Source organism: Equus caballus, chromosome 7 (assembly GCF_041296265.1).
Source record: "Equus caballus isolate H_3958 breed thoroughbred chromosome 7, TB-T2T, whole genome shotgun sequence".
Taxonomy (NCBI): Eukaryota; Metazoa; Chordata; class Mammalia; order Perissodactyla; family Equidae; genus Equus; species Equus caballus.
In genome coordinates, this window is record NC_091690.1 from 3538377 (window position 1) to 3557805 (window position 19429).

The 19429-nt window shown below is 63.8% G+C and overlaps 1 protein-coding gene across 9 annotated transcripts in view; it reads left to right on the forward strand.

Moving 5' to 3' along the window:
- The window catches only part of KDM4B (lysine demethylase 4B), a 117362-nt gene that overhangs the window by 23244 nt on the left and 74689 nt on the right, over positions 1-19429 (forward strand). For all 9 annotated transcript variants that reach the window (XR_011440383.1, XR_002808997.2, XR_002808996.2 and 6 more), the window contains exons 2-3: positions 3988-4085; positions 15217-15381. Coding sequence is in view for 6 of the 9 variants with exons in the window: in XM_070272545.1 (XP_070128646.1) it covers positions 15241-15381 (141 nt within the window). In the remaining 3 variants the exon portion in view is untranslated. The remainder of the gene's footprint in view (positions 1-3987; positions 4086-15216; positions 15382-19429) is intronic.

Genomic DNA, 19429 nt, shown 5'->3' on the forward strand with positions numbered 1-19429 from the left:
CAATGTCCTGGCAAGACGAGACGGAGGCCGTGTCTCTGGGTGGCCACCCTAGGCGATGCTGTGACCTCCCCGGGCAGCGTGTCACTGGGTCTCATCGCCTGTGTCCCCTCAATCCCTTGGTGACGGGGGCCCTGCTGGGAGCCTCCCCTGGAAGGGACCTGTTTCCCTTTGGGACGTTGACACTGTGCAGATGGCCCGTTTGTCCCCAGACTGTGGCCTGTGGGTCGTTCCCACAACTCTCGTTCCTGTGTTGTCTTCTGGGGGCCTTGAATTTGCTCACTGCTTCTTAGTGTCTGAACGCCTCGTGGGAACAGCCGTTCTCCCCCGGTCACGTCCCCTCTTTAACGTCGTCTCCGCGAAGACCTCGTGCGCTTGTTTTCTCCCGGGGGTTACAGCCTGAGACTGTCGCTGTTACCATGTCGCCCGTGTTGTCCTTGCTCCAGTCACTGCTGGCTCCTTGTCCTTCCTGCACGTCCACGTCCTCTCACCCCCTCAAGATGCTCGGGTGCGTCTGTGACTTCCCTGCCCGGGCCCCGAGCCGACCCCTGTTCCCGGAGCCCGGGTGCAAGCCGTGACCCGGGGCCGGTACGCTCGGCCCCGGGGGTGTCGCCGCTCTCGGTGGACAGAGCTTGGAAATGTGGATGCCGGCCTGGGCACACGTGTGCGTCTGCGTTTACTTCTGTGTCCAGCTGTCTGTAGATGTACTTTTTCAAAAACCCACGAGTTCAGACTGATGGGGCTGTATAGTGTTGAAGTCAGTGGGTCCTTCTGAGGCCTGGGGTGGCCCCCCGTCCTGTGAGGGGCACAGGGAAGCCCTGCGGGGGGCTGGGCTGCAGGAGACGCACGTGGCTGGGGAGGGGTGGGCAGAGGGGGCGCTGAGCCCTCCTGGGGCAGGTGACCGAGGTGCAGCGGGGGCTTCTCCCTCTGCAGCCCGGAGGACGCACAGTCAGCCCTCCGTCTCTGGGAGCCTGGGCCCAGCTCCAGGGCGAGAGAGGGCGGTGTGGTCTGCCGTGGGCCCAGCCTCCATGCCCCACCTACCCCGGGGGTCAGCCCTGCCTTGGCGGCCGCGAGCGGCTAGGACCAGGGGGCCGGGGGAGGCCACACTCGTGGGGTCCCCAGAGGTGTCCCAGCTGGTGCAGGTCCTGCTTCCTCAGGTTTAGGGGTGGCCGGCTCTATGCCTGGTCTGTTCCCTTCCCTCCCAGCCCCACTGGCAGCCCTTTGCTGGGTGGAGGAGGGGCTGCTCGGCCCGCGCTGCCGGCAGCACCCTTGGCCGGCGTCTGCGGGTCTGTCTGTGCCTCTTTAGGGAGAAGCGGCCGGAGCGTGCCCTCCGGGGGCCTCCATGTCAGGTGCTCTGGCCACCACTGCGCTCTCCCCCAGCCCCGTTCTCAGCGCCCAGACTTCCTGGGGCCGCGGCGAGGTGGGCGCCAAACCCAGCCTGCCTGGACCTTCCGTCCCCTCCGTGTCCCCGACGCCCCTTTCTGCCCCAGGATCCCATGTGACGTGTGAGTGTCGCATCTCCGAGCTCCGTGGGATGGGCCGGTTTCTCAGACCTTCCTGGTTCTGGTGACCTCGACGGTCTGGAGGAGCCGGGACAGGACTCTGGAGAAAGCCCCTCAGTCGGGGTTTGCCTGGGTTTCCTCGTGGTGGCTGGGGTGGTGGGTTCCAGGAGGGCCCCGGAGTGAAGGGCCCCCCTCGCCCGTTCGTCCCAGGGTTCTGCCGCCACCGAGACCGACCCCGGTGACGTCTTCTTGGTCCCCTGGCTGAGATGTGTGGTCTGGTGTCTACACCGTAATGTTCCTCCTCCTCTCTTCCGTGCTGCCCTATGGAAGGAAGTCCCTCGTCGCAGCCACATGGGGCTCTCTCAACCCTCAGCCCTGGCTGCCGTGCGCCATGTGGGCCCGTGGCCGGGTGTGAGGCCAGGCCTGGCATCCCAGAGCCCCAGGTGGTGCTTGGCTGGCTGTGGGGGGCCTGCAGCCCCTGGAGGAGCCGTGCAGGCCGCGAGCCTGGCCCCCCATCCACTGTGGATGTGGCTCAGGGCGGACGGAGAACTGGCCTTGACCTCAGCCCGGAGCCTCCAGCTTCCCGGCCTGGGGGTCAGTGCCGTCATCCCCAGAGGTGAGGGCAGGAGGCCCCGTGGTCTCGGTGGCCCAGCAGCCATGGCGGTGGCAGACTGAGGTCCGTCCAGCAGAGAACCACAGGCTCTGGTGGTCTCTCTGCCCTGCAGACCCCGTGCTGGTGGGGGTGGCCCATGTCCTGCGGGGTAGACAAACGGACGGTGACAAGTGACAAGGGACTCATGTGATCCCGTTGGGACGTGAACGAAGGACAGGCAGCAGCTCACGGCGGAGGCCTCGCAGCCAGTGGGAGTGGAAAGACCCGAGATCAGGGCAATGCTCCTTGTGGCTGCTGTATCCGCTCCCTTTGCTGCCGTCACAGACGACCATGGGTTAGTGACTTAGAACGACACGTCTGCTATCTCGCAGTTCCAGAGGCCGGAAGTCCACACAGTTCTCATGGGGCTAAACCCAGGGCTGGGCAGGGCGGGTCCCGGAGGCCCAGGGGAGGAGCGTGTCCCGCCTCCTCCAGCTTCCAGAGGCGCCGCGTCCTGGGCTCGGGGCCCCTTCCTCCGTCTGCACGGCCAGCAGCGCAGCGTCTCCATCTCGGCCTCTGACCCTCCCATCTCCCTCTGCTCAGGACCCTCGGATGACCTTGGGCCCTGGGAATCCAGGGTCATCCCGTCTCTGGGTCCTTGGCTTAATCCCATCTGCACGGTCCCGTTTGCCGTGGAGGAGCATGTGGTCACAGACAATGGGGATTAGGACGGGGACATCCTTGGGGGCTGTTACTCTGCCGGCCACAGTGACATGGAGCGATTCCGGAGGCGTCAGATGCTCAGACGTCAGCTCTGGCCAACATCAGGTGCTGGCAGGGCTGTGGAGCGGGCTGGGTGCAGCCGGGTCGGGAGCCGTCGGCGGGGCACCTGGTCCAGGAGATGTGCGCCGCCTGAGGGCCGGTGACCCCACAGCTCAGGGTCATCTTTCGGCCCAGGGCTTGCGACAATGAAATCGGAAAGAAAAAAGACAGTGAAATTGGGGCCGGCCCGGTGGTGCAGCGGTTAAGTGCGCACATTCTGCTTTGGCGGCCCGGGGTTGGCCGGTTCGGGTCCCGGGTGTGGACATGGCACTACTTGGCACGCCATGCTGTGGCAGGCGTCCCACATATAAAGTAGAGGAAGATGGACAGGGATGTTAGCTCAGGGCCAGTCTTCCTCAGCAAAAAGAGGAGGATTGGCAGCAGTTAGCTCAGGGCTAGTCTTCCCCCCCCAAAAAAAGAGTGAAATTGATTTAATGGTCGTGCCCAGGAATTTTAAAAACTAGATTAAAGTAAGATAAAAAATGTCAGTGTGCGTTTTCTGTTGTGAGGGCGTTAGTGAAACTTGTGCTGTTTAAAGCTCCTGGTGAACTGGAGACAGCGTGCGGGACCGAGTTCAACGAGGCCGGGGTCCTGAGGGGCAAGCTGCCTGCCTAGAGGGTCAGGCCCAGGGGGCCGCTCAGGTCCAGCATGGCACCTGCAAAGACGCCGAGGCAGAGCAGGGTCGGGTAGACCCCTCCTGCCAGGAGTCCAGGTGTCTGCAGAGCTGTGGGGAGATGTGGCTGGGGAGGGTGGGCGAGTTGGGGTGATGGCAGCCTGCATTGTCAAAGGTCCTGGGGCCACACCCAAAGTTTGGAGTCTTGTCCTGCGTCCATTCAGCAAGTGTTGGAATGTCCTTGTGCGCGACTGTAAATGCACCGGTCAGGACCCTGCCTCGGTGGGGTCTGCGCAGCCCCTGCCACACCCTCTGCCTGTGCCCTCTGCCTCCTGGGGGTAAATGTGGCCATGGTGTGGCTTTATCCACACACCATTCCTGCTTGGAGGGGCGTGTGGTTCGGGATTAAGACTGAAGCGGGCGGTCCGTTTAGTTAATGGGCTTTATCTTGTGCATTTTAGAGCCATCCCCATTGCTGGAACCCGACAGAAGCCTCCGCCGGTTCCTGGAGCATCTCTCATCGCAGCCTCGGCTACCCGGCCACACCAGGAACTTTGAAGTAAGTACGTGGGCCCCGGGCCCGAGTGGCCGCAGCCTCGTCCCTGGCTGGCCGTCAGGCCTGCACGCGGTGGGAGGAGCTGGACCCGTTTGGTTATGAGTTCCTGGGGTGTCCAGGGTCCACATGCCCTTAGACAGAGAGCCTGGACCCATGTGGGGGCCGTTCTGCTGGATGGGTCTTCCCCAGTCCGCACACTCGCCCTTCAGCGTCTGTCCCTCCTTTCTAGAAGCCCTGAGAACTGCTGTGTGTTTCAGGTGACACGGGGATCACCCAGGACAGGCTGTGCTGTCTGTGTCGTGTGCATCAGGCCCTGGGTGGGACGCCACTTCTGGGCTCACTGAGGGGCATACGCACCCTCCCCATGCTGCCTAGGAAGTGGTGACCAGTGACGTGGGGGGATGCCTGTAAAAACAGAGGATTCTTGCTAGAGTGCTGTTAAAAAAAGCCCCATTCCCCAGTTTCTGGTGTCTTCCTTCTCCTGCCCTCTTCTTTTTTGTTTTTTGGTTTTTTGCTGAGGAAGACTAGCCCTGAGCTAAGATCTGCCGCCAATCCTCCTCTTTTTGCTGAGGAAGATTGGCCCTGAGCTAACATCTGTGCCCATCTTCCTCTACTTTATATGTGGGACGCCTACCACAGCATGGCGTGCCAAGCGGTGCCATGTCCGCACCCGGGATCCGAACCAGCGAACCCCGGGCCACTGAAGTGGAACGTGCACCCTTAACCGCTGCACCACCGGGCCGGCCCCTCTCCTGCTCTCTTATAACAAATTGGGGACAGAGGGTTTCACGGAGGTGGCCTCTGATGGTGGCCCAGGGTGATTCCTCATAAGAAGAGAGGGAATAACAGTCACCTCCTGGCTCGCACCCACGGGGTGGGGCGACTTGGTCAGTGTGGGTGAGCCGTCCCGCATGCCCCTGGCTATCCACGTTGGCTGCTCCTGGTAGCCAAGAAAGGCTGCCTCGAGCGCAACGTTGATCTCAGACGAAGGCTCCTGTCTGAGGCCATGTGGCTTATGAGGGCCAAATGCGGACCTGAATGCGGCCTCGTCTGTTCTGTCCCGATTAGGAACTCAGGGAGCGGGGCAGTGGAGCCCGGGCCCCTTTGGAAGGGGTGGAGCGAGCTTTTATTCCTTAAGGAGTAGACTCGAGGTATCTGGGTCCAGGGCCGGCAGACCAAGGCTCATGGAGCCATCCGGCCCGCGGTCTGATTTGTCGATAAAGTTTTATTGTCACACGGCCCCATGCCCTCCTTTACGCGTCCTCTCTGGCAGCTTCCCCTTCGCCGTGGTGCAGCCGTGTGGTTGCGACAGAGACTGTGCGGCCTGCAAAGCTGAAAATATTTACTGTGTAGTCTGGTCCAGAAAAGGTGTGCCATCCCTGGTCGAGGCCAAGGGCTTGTTCCTGGCACGGGCTGGATGGACCGGTTTGGAACTGGCCCGTTCTGACCGTGCCTTCTCGGGAACGGCCTTTGTCCTCAGAGCTCGCGCTTTGTTATGAGGCGGTCAGTGCTCTGAAGTCGGTCGTTCTCTTTGCACCCGGTCAGCGCGGTGCATCTGAGTACAAACCTCGCCCTGTGCACTTGACTTTCCAGCAGCCCACCAAGAGCGCGGAGGTCCTCCTGGCTTTCCACCTCCCTCCGTCAGCCCATTTGGGAGCTGAAGAAACTGCGCGCGGGGACGGGAAGGTGCGAGAACATTCTTGGGGGGCGTGTGGTAGACGGAAGTGAATGAGACTGTGGGCTCCTTCTCCAGAAGGCCCCGGGCAGTCAAGAGATCAGAGTCCTCGAGACAAACCACACGGGTTTACTGTGGTCTGGCGGGTCCCAACGAGGCTGCCTTGGACTTCATAAAAATTAATTTTTATAGAGACGTAGTTCACATATAATAGCCACCCTTTAAAGTACACAATTCAGTGATTTTTAGTGTGTATGCCGAGCTGTGCCACCATCCCCACTATCTAATTCTAGAACATTCTCAGCAACCCAAAAAGAAACCCCATACATTGTGGTCACTCCCCACCCCCTCCCCAGCCCCTGGCTCCCACGAGCCCGCTCCCTGTCTGTGGATCTGCCTGTTCTGGACGTTTTGCATCAATGGGGTCACACGCCGTGTGTCCTTCTGTGTCTGCTTCTCTCCCTGAGCATCGTGTGTGCAGGTCAGTCCACGTGCGGCTGTGTCGGGGCCTCGCTCCTCTTCACGGCTGTGTAATATTCCAGCGTGTGGGGGGACACGTTGTGTGTGTCCGCTCATCTGTCGATAGACGTTTAGATTCTTCCCACTTTTTGAGTCTTATGAATGATGCTGCTGTGAACATTCACAAGTTTTTGCGTGGACCTGTTTTCGTGTTTCTTGGGTGCACCCCTAGGAGTGGAATTGCTGGGTCTTGTGGACACTCCACGTGGACCCTGTTGAGGACCCGTCTCACGTTCCCACCAGCGAGGGCTCCCATGATTCTGAAGAAACATCTCCGAACAGTTCCTGCGACCTCTCCCTGCTGTGGAGCCGCATCTGAGCCCGAGAGCCCACGGGACGGTTTAGAGCGGGACGGCCCGGGCGGGAGGGAGAGCCGGGCTGCCAGAGAGCGGCAGGGGCCCCGGGGCGGCTGCGAGCTGGGCTCCTCTCCCAGCCTCTTCCCCCCAAACCCCCGTCTAGCTGCTTGCTTGCTCCTTGATTTTCTTAATTGTGGCATTTCTTCCTCCTCAGCATGTTGCTGGGTCTGCTTTTGCAGGTCTGGTAGCATTTTTGTGCACAGTAAAAAAACACACCAGGAGCCCCATTTTTACATCTGTGAGCACAGACGGGTGATGCGTCTGTTAGTGAAACGCTCCTGCTGTCGCGGGCTCTGGGGGTGGCCCGCTGTGACATCAAGGCCTTGGGGCTCTTCCTCCTGGCATGTCGTGAACTTAGCTGGAAGGAGGGCCTTTGAGCTGGGGCAGCAGCCTCACCTGAGAGCCGCTCAGAGGCGCTCCCTCAGCCCACGATATCCTCCAGGGCTTGGCCCTTGGGGCCTGTTCACGCAGCGAGGAGAGGCTTCTGAGCGCTGGCGCTGTTCACTCCGCTGTTTGTCCTTGTGGTCCCTGGGTGCACACACCAGCTCTGGATTAGCGAGCCTGGCCTTCCCCGCGCTTAGCTCTCCTGGGGACGGGGGACGGGGACACCGGGCGGCAGGACCTCCAGGGCGGTCACGCAGCTGCGGGTGTGGTCTGCATCTCCTGGTTCCTCCTGCAGCCTCCCCCTCATGTCTGGGGGAAGAATGAGATGTCATTCTCGCCACCTGGAGGTCCCGCCTATTGGGGTCCCAGCTGCAGGACGCCTGCGCCAACGTGAAGCTGCAGGCCAAAGTCATTTTGGGGGGCAGATGACCTGATGCGGCTTCTGTCTGCATCGCTCAGGCCTGTCCTGTCTCTGCTCTTGTCTGTGGAGCGTAGGCTGCGTGTGCATCTTCCCAGGACTGCCACGTGGCGGGTGCCTCCAGCCAAGGGATGCAGCAACTGTTCCTCATTTCTTTGCATGACAGGTTTTTCACTCGGTGTTTGTGGTGGGCTGGGTGGTGCCCCCAGAGCTGTCCACGTCCTCATGCCGGACGCTGTGGATATGCTCCTTCCAGGGTCAAAGGGCTTCGCAGATGGGGTGAAAGGTCTGGAGACAGGAGGCGGTCCTGGATCGTCTGGGTGGGTCCAGTGTCATCACAGGGTCCTTAGGAGAGGGAGGCTAGAGGTTCAGAGGGCTGCAGTCGAGGGGACACGATGAGGAAGCAGAGAAGAGAGAGGTGGAGATGCTGCACTGCTGGCCGTGCATGTGGAGGCAGGAAGGGCCGGAGCCCAGGACGTGGGGCCTCCAGCAGCGGAAAGCAGGACGCAGGCAGAGGGACCTCCAGCAGGAGCGCGGCTGGGTGGCAGCTGTGGGGCTTCTGGACTCCAGAGTGTCAGATGGGTCGACGACGTCTGAAGCTGCGGGTCTGTGGTACTTGGTCACGGCGGCCGTGGGAAGCGCGTGCACAGGGTTCCGGCCGATGCTCCCTGTGCCCTTGGACATGACGTGTCCATCGGGGGCATGTGGACAGTCACCGGCCTGGTGCTCAGGCCCCAGCAAGCCCCGTCCAGCCTGGCCACCATCCTTGTGGCCCCACCTCGCGTTTCTAGTCGGCCGTCCGGCTGTGGCCTCCCGCCCTCCCGCCTCTGGGCTCTGCATCTTTGTCTCTCTCTGGTCCCGTGGCTGTTTCAGTCCAGCCAGCTCAGGGGCCTAGCTGGAGCAGGTCTGGCACCCTCGCTGGGGCCTCGTGTCCTCCGAGGGCTGCTCCTGGCCCTTCTGCCTGCAGCCTGCACTCGTCTGCCGCCTCCTGGCCCCGCGCTCCCGCCACCTCGTCCTCCTGCTGCCGGCACCACAAGCACCAGCTCTGGTGCCCGGGCCAGCCGCGGGCGGGAGCAGGGTTCCTCTGCCCCCAGGTCGGCGGGGACCATGAGCAGCAGGTGGGCATCCCCCGAGGGTGCCCCGGCCTACGGGCTCCGGTAGGTCAGGGGTCACACCCGCGCCTTGTGGTGATGCTGGGCTGGAGCTGGTGCCCCAGGGAGGGTCTTCTGCCTCCAGTCTCCCCCTTCCTTGCACGAGGCCCCCAGCAGGTGGATGTGATGCAAAGGGACCCCGCGTCCCCGTGCTGGGGCCTTCAGAGCTGCTCCTGGGCCGCGTGGTAGGCCCGCGGCTGGGGGACGGCGCGGGGCTCGAGGGGCTTTCCCAGCACCCCCGTGGTGGGTTGTCAGAGGCTTCGTGAGGACAGCCAGCTGCTCCCGGGCCTGACCCGCTCAGGGCCCCTCCGCCTTCAGACTGCTGGGAACTGTGCTCTGGTGGCCGGGGCCGCGCGATGTGGAGCTGGGCCCCACTGTCTGGGAGTCACGGTGGGGTCTGGGCTCTCCCTGATGGCCGTGCCTGTGGGGGCGGGGACACCGGGAGCAGGTGGAGGGAGCTGTGGGGGAGATGCCCGCCCAGAAGGACCAGCGTCTCCCGGGACACCCGGACTGGTGCTCACAGAGCCGTCATGCTCCTCCCACATGGGGTGCCCCTCACGGTTAAGCTTTGTCACGAGGTTCTGTGTCAGAGGACGTCCTTTCCAGCAGAGGGAGTGCTGGTTCTTGTCAAAACCTCCAGGTTGCAGATTCTGCCCGTTCGCCTTCTGGAAACGTCCACCTTCGGGCCCCATAAACCCTCGTCAGGCCCCGGGCCCGACGGGTGAGAAGGACCAGGCTGACTGTCAGGGAAAGGGCGTCCGGTTGGTTACCTCATTTCTGAACCCTGTTCTCAGACAGTTGGGAGGATGGCAGGGCGCGTGCGGGCCCCAGGGCCGTCACCTGGTGTGGGGAGGCCCACCCCTTGGGGTGTTTCTCACCCTCCCTCTGTCGGGCTCCTGGGGAGAGCCCTGCTCCTGGGGGCGGCTGTTGTTGGGGGTGGAGCCCCCGTGTGGGCGGAGGCCTGTTCGGGGTCGGCTAGTGTCCCTACCTCTGGCCCAGCCCCGAGTCCCCGAGTGGAAGACGATGGGTGGTGCCAGCACAGTGCAGCAGCCCAGGAGAGTGGCCCTGGGCCAGGGCGACCGTGACCCGGAGAGCACTCAGACCCGAGGGCCGGCCTGGTCAGCCCTGCCCACTGTCACCATTGTCGCCGTCTCTGGGCCGAGGATGCTCGTCCCCTCCCGGGTGTGGGGAGGAGCCGCCAGCACAGCCCTGCCCCCACACGCTGGATGGTCAGGCTGCAGGGTCCCGACAAACGGCTTTTTTTCAGGAACTTTATTGAGATGTAATTCACACGCCGTATGATCCGTCCATTAGAGCGCGGCAGCCGGCGGGTCTCAGCGCGTACTCAGGGTTGCTCTCGGCCTCGGAAGGAGGAGCGGGCAGAAAGGGGCCATTTCTTGGCTGCGAGAGGTGTTGAGGGCTGGCTAGGGTGAGCTGCCTCCCGCCACGGTCCCGCCAAGGGTCCCTGGAGGCTGCCTGTCCTGCTGCAGAAGAAACCCAGCAGCCGCCCCCGCTGGTGGGGCTCAGGGTGTCGCCCCCTCTGTGCAGCTGGCAGGGCTGGCACGGGGCCGGGGGCAGCCGGGGTGGACGGGGCGGCGCCTGGATTGAACGGCCGGCAGATGAGGCCCGGATGCCGTCGTGCGGGCCCAGTTCCGCAGCCGGGGGAGTCTCCGCGGGGCTCGGGGGCCACGTGCGTCCAACGCCCAGAGCTCAGATTCTCTCTGGGTCTCCGTGGTTCCCACAGCTGCCGTCACAGGCGACCAGAAATGCAGGGACTGAGACAGCCCGCGTCTGCGCTCTGATCTGGGTGTCAGAGGTCAGGCGAGTCTGTGGGACGGAAGTCCAGGTGCGGGCAGGGCCGGCTCCTTCCAGAGGCTTCTGGGAAGAACGAATCTTCATTTTTTCCAGCTTCGAGGAGCCACCTACTGTCCTTGGCTCGGGGCCCCTTCCTCGATTCGCTCCAGCCTCTGCTTCCCCCGTGTCCCCCTCTCTCTCTGACCCTCCTGCCTCCCTCCTGCATGGACCCTGTGATGACACTGGGCTCCCCAAGAATCCAGGGCTGCCTCTGTCTTGGGTCCTTGACTTAATCTACCTGCAAACCCTCCCTTTGCCATGGACGGGAGCACAGAGCTGGCTCCTGGGGATGGGGACAGGGATGTCTTGGGAGACATTACATTGCCGCCCACAGTCTCGTCCACACTGGCCTGTCCCGCCTGCCCGTCCCCCATGGGCAGCAGGGCTGTGACCTTCCCTAAAGAAGCTGCTCAGACAGAGCCCGAGGGGCCTCGGCTCCTGCTTCCTCACCCTCTTCTGCCCTGGGAACACATCCAGAGCCCCTGACTTCTCACCACCACCACTGTCCCCTTTGCTCCCCCCTTGTACCCCAGCTGCCACTCGGCCCTCCGCAGCCAGGCCCGCCTGCAGAACCTGCGAGGCCCAGGCCACAGCGAGACCCGGGCCCCCGGTCTAAAACCGTGTAGACTGTCAGGGCGCCATCAGCTGGGGCGAGGTGACCGGCCGGGCCAGCCCTGCGTATTTATACGGTCACCTCCCACAGCCGGAGGGTTTCTCCCAGTGTAGCTGGGACCTGTCTCCTGGCTTTCAACGACCCAGCGCTCCCAGCAAATCCGGCACGGCACATGCCGCGAGCCGGCCCTCTCTACTCGCCGACCCCCTTCCGCCTCGCTGTGCTCGCTGCTTGTCCCCGGCTTTGCCAGGATGGTCCTTCCCTCTGCAGAATTTTCTCCCACCCCCAGCTTCTGTGTGGATCACACCCCCTTCCTGTTGGATGTTAGAGTTCAACTAACAGCCCACGGCCACCGGTGCTCCCTGTGCACGTGGACTCCGTCTCTCTCGCAGCTCTCGCTCTGCGCTCTGTGACGTTGTGTGGTCCCCGACGGGGCCCCTTCTGGCTCCAGCACCAGAACCCTGCCTGGCCCCCAGCCGGCCCGGCGTTTGCTCAGCAGAGGGGATCCTGGCACCCACGCCCCCGAGGCGAGCCAGTGGGCTGCGGGCGGGCAGAGCGGGGCCTGGGGACCCTCCACGCCACGGGGACCTGCTGGTGGCCTGAGCCTGTGCCTCCTTCGCCCCAGCCTGGCCCTGTGCTGCTGCCCTGTGAGCAGAAGCCGGGGAGGAGGGTCCCAACAAAGGGCGTGCCTGGCGGGTGCAGAGGGTGATGGAAGGCCTGGTGGAGGGGGCCATCGGGTAGACAGGGACGTTTGCACCGTTGCTCTCGCTGTGTCCCCGCATGCAGGTGTTTTTTTGCCGAAGCGTCTTAGAGTACACTGCGAGCGTGATGCCACCCCTCCCTACGTAACTCAGCAATGTCCTAAGAAGGGCGCTTTTAAGACTTGCCCACATTTCCTAGTGTCGTCTGACATCCAGCCCTTTTCCCACTTGTCCCCAGAATGTCTCTCTTCTTCGTCGCACAGGGTCGTGACGTCTCCCTCGTCTATCAGTGGAGAAGAGCCCCACTTTCTCTTGGGCGACGGCAGGACCTTGCCCTTTCCTTCTCCCCTCCCCCAGCTCTCTCTTATTTTGGGGGGTAACGGCTTTATTGAGATGTGCTTCACGCGCCTAGTTCACCCACTTGATGCGTGCAGTTCCACGGCTTTTAGTGTGTTCACAGAGTTGTGCAGCCGTCACCAGGATCGATTTGAGAACATTTCCATCACCACATAGAGACCTCTCAGCCTGGGGTGCACCGTGTGTCCTTCTGTGTCTGCTTCTCTCCCGGAGCGTCGTGTGTGCAGGTCTGTCCACATGCAGCTGTGTCGGGGCCTCGCTCCTCTTCACGGCTGCGTAATATTCCAGCGTGTGGATGGACACACGTGTGGATCCATCATCCATCAACGGACATTTAAGTTGTTCTCACTTTCGACTTTTGTGAATCCTGTGCTGTGAACGTTTGTGCGAGTTTTCGTGGGGAGGTGTGTTTTCCTTTCTCTTGGGTGGACCCCCAGGAGTGGAACTGTGGGTCAGATAATTGTCTGTTTCCCTTTCTGAGGACCCGCCAGCCTGTTTCCACAGTGGCCGCACCGCTTTCTAGTCCCACCAGCAGCCCAGGAGGGTGCCGACTTCTCCACGTCCTCGCCAACACTTGTCCTTGTCCGTCTCTTCCATCGTGGCCGTCCCAGTGGCGTGAGGGCTGTCTCGCTGGCTTTGATTTGCGTTTCTTGATGACAAACGCGGCCATCTTTTCGTGTCCTCCTGGGCCGTTTGTCTGTCTTATTTGGAGCAGTATCTTTTCCAGCCCTTTGTGTGCTTTTTGGTCGCTGTTGGTCTTGTCACCGTGGAGCTGTAAGAGCCCGCGTCTGTGGGGTGGCGCCGTCTTGTAAAGAGTGCATCGCTCTTTCTGGACTCTTCTGCGAGTTCCCTCAGGGTGGCTCTCGCTGGTCCTCCCCCCGTCTCCAGAAACAGAAGGTTGGCTCAGGGATGGCGTTCAGTCAGATTTCTCTTATTTCTTGAACACGTACATGAAATTTTCTTTCCCTGCCTTCAAAAAGCGTGAGTGTTGGGATTATAAAACATTTTAATTTTCTCCTTTGTATTTACTTACTCAAAACCTTCATTTCAAAAGGCACAAATAAGACAGGAAAAATAATGACACAGCCCGCGAGCTGAGTCTGGATGACGGTGGCGGTGGGGGTGGAGCCCTCGGCCGGCGCGCACAGAATCTCCCCCTGCTGTCTGTCGTCTGCTGTCCCCTCCCCGATGGAGAGCTCATCCTGTATCGAGCTTTCGACGTGTGGGAGCCTGTGGGGGGCCCTGGGGCCGCCCAGAACAAGCTGGTCTTGGGGAGCAGGTGGGCGTGCCCCACGGTGCGGTCTCCCACCGACGGAGGCAGCCACTGCGGAGGACAGGCTCCCCTCCGGGGACCCAGGTCGCTGGTCCCCGCGGGACCCTTGGGAGCCACTGCTCTTGGCCTCAGGGGCCACAAGCCCCCAGGGGTGCGGGAACACAGGGGCGAGGTGAAGAGACAGGAGTGGGGGCTGGGTGGTGAGAGTGTGAGGAAGGCTCCTGAGCGGCCACCGTGGCTTGTTCTCCCGTCTGCTCCGAGGTCCCGGCCCCTCCACAGCCGCAGCCCAGTGCGGCTCCACAACGATGCTGGTGGTGTTCCCAGAGCGGTGGGGTCTAGTCTGCACCCAGGCTGTGAGCACCCTGGACAGACATGCTGTCCTGTGGGCCGCTGTGCCGCGGGGTCCTGTGGGAGCCCCCTTGGCCGGGTCTGGGCTGGAGGGGAACGGGCCGCTGGGCTGGGGGCTCAGGTCGGGTGGCGGGTGGGGGTTTAGTTCCTGCGCCCTGGCCGTGGGCAAGGGGCCCGGGCTGAGCTGGCGTGGGGGTCAGTCCTGGGCTGGTCAGGGCCCTGGTGCCCGCTGCTCCAGAGGGCTTGTGACAGCCGCGTTCCACGGTGCGTCCCTGCCGTCCGGCCAGAGCTCCCGTCTCGGCCCTCACAGCCTGCTGCGCACACCCCAGCTTTGTGCCTCCCGCGAGGAGAAGCCTCGAGATGCACTGTGCACACGGGACGGAAGGCCGGGCACCCTCACCCACAGTCCAGTGGGAGCGTGATGTCAGCGCGCCGTGCTGACCCAGGCGGGGGACGGGTCGGTTGTCTCGGGCAGGGCCTCCAACAGCCTGGGAGCTGCGGCCTCAGCACGATTCCTGGGCGCGTGCTGCCCTCTAGTGCCCACCCGGGGCAGTGCCTCAGTGACGCGGAAGGGCCTGGAGGCCTGGGGGCTTCTGCCTTCTCGCTGTGCCCGGCTGCGTCCTCCTCGTCCTCGGTTCTCTGTTCGCTGAGGTTCTGAGCTCGCCCAGGTCCTGGGGGGGTCTTGTCCTTCTGCCCCGATTTGGAGAATTTAACCTGCCAGCAGTGACCATGCCCCAGAGACTGTCACCCGCTGCCCATGCTTGAGGGGGGCCACCTACTGCCCCACTGGGTCCCCTGAACGCCTGGGACGGAGTGGGCAGCTCCAGGAGCGCCTCTGCCCTATGGGGAGCCCCGATCCTGTGTCCTCTCTTGGCCGTACTGTCCCCTCTGCGCCTAACATCCGGCCTGGGGGCGTTTCTGGTCTGCAAACCAGCCATGCTGGCTGGGCCTTGATCTGGTCCAGTCGCCGCCCCGGGCTGCCCGTGGCCCATGGGCCTGGGCTCTGCCTGCAGCATCCAGGCGGGGGCTGGCGGGACACCCACTGCTCAGGGGGACCCCTCTGGGGTGGGGTCCCTGCTCTTGAGTTCACACCGTGGAAGGTGGCCTCCCACCCCGTCTCACTCGCCTTCAGACCCGCTGGTGCTGCTGTCCCGCAGGGTCCGGCTCGAGCTGGACGCACGATCGGAGCTGATGCTGGTGGACCTTGCCAGCCGGGGGGAGGCACTTGCTTCCGAGGCCCTGTGTGACGCTGGCTGCCGTGTCGCGCTGGCTTCAGGACTGGGCGCCTCTGCTTTTGATTAGCTGAAGTCGTGCGTCTCTTGTGCCAGGCCCAGTGACGAGGGGGCTCGGCCCTCCCCTTGCCCCAGCGCAGCCGCGGCCCGCAGCCTTGGTGTCCGGAAGCCGTGGGCTGCCCAGCACGTTCTGGGGACGAGGGCCGCGCGGTGACGGGCTGACGCACTCACGCTCTCTTGTCTCCCCTCGCAGGTGTGGCGTCTCTGAGCTGCAGCCATGGGGTCTGAGGACCACGGGGCCCAGAACCCCAGCTGCAAGATCATGACGTTCCGCCCGACCATGGAGGAGTTCAAGGACTTCAACAAATACGTGGCCTACATCGAGTCCCAGGGAGCCCACCGGGCGGGCCTGGCCAAGGTGGGTGCGTCCTGGCCCCGGGCCGGGCCCAGCGTGGCCGTGTCTGAAGGCTGCGCGTCCCCTGCTAGTCAGTTCATTGAGCCGCCATTATCCACAGACGTGACGGAGTCTCCGCTGTGCCGGGCGCTGGGCCCCGAGTTCAGCAGTGACTCGCCCGCCCGTTCCCTGCAGGAGCTGGCCCGCCGGGCCCACAGACGACAGTGAGCACAGCGTGGGGACGCGTCACCCGCCTGGGGGAGAGAGCGTCAGCGTCTCCCCATAAACAGTGGTCGTTTTGAGACCATGATGTGTGTGTGACGCAGATTCAGGTGCCCACAGGGCAGAGTGACGCGGGAGTGCCCCCTCTGCTGCCCCCTCTCCCTGCTCCTCTCTGTGGGAGCATCCTGGCCAGTTTCCTGTCTGTTTCCCTGGCGTGGTCTGCACATACGTGTCCACACGTGTGTGGGGACAGACAAGCGGGCCCTGTGTCGTTTTTAACATAAACGGCCGCCTACGCTCTGAAGGCGGGGCTGTGGGTCCCTGACCCCGTGTGTGGGGCGTTGCTCAGCTGTCTTCCGGAAGATTCACAGTCTGGCTGTTCCGGGCTCTTCTGGTTGCTTCCTGTGTGACTGTCACTTCATCTTGATCGCAAGTCCTCTGTTCCTTGCCCGGGCCCTGCAGACCTTTGACCCAAGGAGCCGGACAGGAAACGTCTTTGGCTTCCCAGGCCCGACTGTCTCTGTCACCTCCCTCAGCTCCGCCGCCATGACAGCCGTGACCAGGGCGCGCTCGCGCCACGGAATTGTGTTCATGAATCTCACAGAATTTTTAGTCATCCTGAAATGTCCTTCTTTGTGATTTTCCCCCAACCGCTTACTTCGCTGGCGGGCTGCACGACAGCAGGTGGCGGGCCGGTCTGGCAGCGGTGTCTGCCCCGTGGGCTGGGCGGTGAGAGGGGCCCCGCCTGCCCCCGCGGGTGTGGCTCGTCCTGCTTCTCTGTCCTTCCCCTCCTGGCTGCATTGCCGCCCTGGCCTCAGGGGACGCGGAGGGGGGGGCTGCAGCGTCCTCCTTGCCCCCCTCGAGTTTTGTCCCCTGTGCATCGTGAGGACACGGACACAGCAGGACGAGTCATCTGGGCCGGGAGCCGCGGCCGCCGCTGTCATTTTGGCTCCAGTCCTCCCTGTGAACAGCCCGACGCGCGCGGCTGAGGTTGGGCGTCTCCGGGAAGGCCCTGGCAGCCCGGGGGCCCTGCGGCTTCTGAGGGTCCGTGGGGGCCTCTCTGCCTGCTGGCCATCGGCTGGTGTCCGGTCAGGCCACACTTTGGCGGCTCGCTGGTTGTGGGGAGACTGAGTGAGGCCTGCGAGTCCTGGCTGTGAGCGCAGCTCGGGCCTGCCTTCTCCTTGGGCTCCGTCCCCTTGTCCTGGACGCGGTGCCCACCTGCTCTCCATCCAGGTCGTCCTTTCTGCCTGGAAGGTGGTACAAGTCAGTGTCTCAGATGGCCCTGCCGGGGGCACCTTCGCGTCTGTCCCGTTGGCTCTGTGTTCCGGGCCAGCCTTCTGGGGCCTGGTCCTCTCTGCCATGTCTCCACCTTCACCAGCTCCTTCTCCCGGCTCCTCTGAGCTTCAAGCCTTTGAGTCCAGGGGGGCGGTTCCCCGGCTGATGTGGCTCGACGGGAAGCTGTGTGGACGGGCGTTTTCCGGTTGGGCTTCCCTCTGCCCTTGGCTCCTTGCTCTTCTCGACTGTGTTCGTTCTCTCGGCTGGCGCTCGCCCTTGGGCCGGGTGTCCTCTCTGAAGCCGGCTGAGGGGCAGGGCAGCGGGACAGACGCAGGGCCCCTGTGGGACCGAGGGGTGGGGAGGCACTCCCCACAGCTGCCAAGAGAGCCTGGGGGCGGCAGTCACGCGCACACGCCCATGCTCACACTTGTGCTCCCGCCTCACAGCACGTGTACCGCTGCCTCTGGTCCCTGCGCGGCCTCCCTCCGCTCTGTGGGGACAGATGGACCCAGGGACACATGAGCCCCGGCTCTGGGCACCCCCACTCCACTTGGACGGGGCCCTCGGCTCTCGGGGCTGCCAGCCTCCAGGAGAGGGAACCCCGGTCCTGTGGCCTGAGCGAGCTCTGTGGACCCTGGTCTCATCAGCCTTGGCCACCCTCGTGTGTGCGTGTGCCGGGGGCTCCCTTCCTTCGTCAGAGCTGTGCTTGGTGCCCTTAAGGCCCTGGTGGGGGTGGGTGGGGGTGGGCGCTCAGGCACAGCCAGAGCAGGGCCTGGAGCTGGAGCGGCCCGGGTGCAGGGCCCACACGGCGGCTGTCGGGGGCTGTCAGGTTCCTCACCACTCTGTGTGTGCTCGGGGGTCCCTGCCCCCTGGGGAGCAGGGCTGGGCATCCTCTGGCTGCTCAGGAAGCGCCGGGGCAGGAGGGAACAGGCAGGGGCGGGTGTGGCGTTGGGGGACAGGGTGCCTTGGGCCCTTTCCGGCGCTCCCCTCAGTCGGTCCCTGCAGCCAGGCCGTGCTGGCTCCTCCCAGCCGCCAGGCCTGCCCCGCTCAGGATGGCGCTGGGACCAGGCAGTTGGGGGCAGACGCTGGCCCCTCGCTCCTGCCCACTGCAGGTCCCCCATGCCTTCGGCCCCCAGTGCACAGACTCCCCCAGCTTTGCTGCGAGACTCGAGCCTGAGCCGCCCACCCGGCGTCCCCCCTTCACGTGGTGTGTGGCCTTGCTCTCCCTCCCAGCCGGCCGAGGCTCGCCCCCAGGAGCTTTGGGGGAGGGGCCGCCAGGCGGGGTGCTCTGGGTCCTTCGGTGGCATCCTTTAGATGTTCTCGCCTGCAGAGCCTCCTTGCAGGTCCTGGTCGTGGGACATGTCAGGGTGCGGGCCGTGGTCCCTCGCTGCCACCCACGGGCTTCTCCAGAGGCTTCCGGTTCCAGAGCAGCCGGAAGTGGCCCTGGGCTCACGCGGCCTTTTCAGAGCCTGAGCGTGGTTGCGCGTGTGCATACTAGGCCGTCCTGGCCTCCCGTGGCCTCTGGCGGCCATCCAGTGAGCGTGGCGTCTGTGATTGGGGACTTGGGTGGGCTGGCTTTTCTTCTCCCCGCCGTCTGGGGCCGTGGATGGGCCTCCGCTGGCGCCGCCGTGGCCGAGCCCCGGGCAGACGGGCTCTGTCCCCGTCCTGGCTGTCCTGCGGAGGGTACAGGCCGTCCCAGAAGAGGTGGCGGCACCTGCCGTCCTTGAGCCGATCGGGGTTGTGGTCCCTACTCACAGAATTTCCCCTAGAGAATGTTGCGCATCCCAGCACACAGCCATTTGTTTGTTCATTTTTGCGTGTTTTCATTTATCACCTGGCTCTTCGGGCTTCTTACTTGAAGCCTAAGCAAATGGTCGGCCGGCAGGCTGCTCCCAGCGCCCTCTGTGGTCATGTGGCCTCACACCAGACACAGCATCCTGGGCGCCTTGTCACGTTGCAGCTGCAGTTGACACAGACGGGGGAGGAGAGACGCCCCCAGAAAGAGGCTTGACGGGACAGGCGCGTCATCAGAAGGTGGCTTGTCCCGTTTAGCTCTAGATTGGAGACCCCCTCGGCATGGCTGACATGGGGGCCGGCTCACCTCTAGGGGGCCGTCCTGGGTGCTGTGGGGGGCTGAGCAGCATCCCCGGCCCCACCCACTCGATGCAGCAGCTCCCCCAGTGTGACACCCGCAGACGTCCCCAGACGTGGCCCCGTGGCCCCTGGGGCAGGCCCGCCATTGTGAGAACCGCAGCTTCCGCCGTTGCGGTGGGCACGCGTGTGCACTCGGTGGGGAGCCGTGCAGTGCTGACAGGCGCAGCTCTGTTCTCTCTTTAACAGGCGGCCAGAGAACAAGTGGTTTGTTGTGAAGCGCGCTCTCTCCCACCGACGTGGTGGCGGGTCCCTGGGGGTGGTAAGTGGGCGTCAGCTGCTCTGGAAGCCGTCGGAACTCTGGCATCTGCACGGTGGTCCTCTCGGCCTGAGCAGGGCGGGGTTCAGCCTCCCCGAGTCCGTGGCCAATGCCCTGAGAACGGGTGGCTGTCTGTCCCACAGCCGCTGGGCGCCCTGGAAGGAC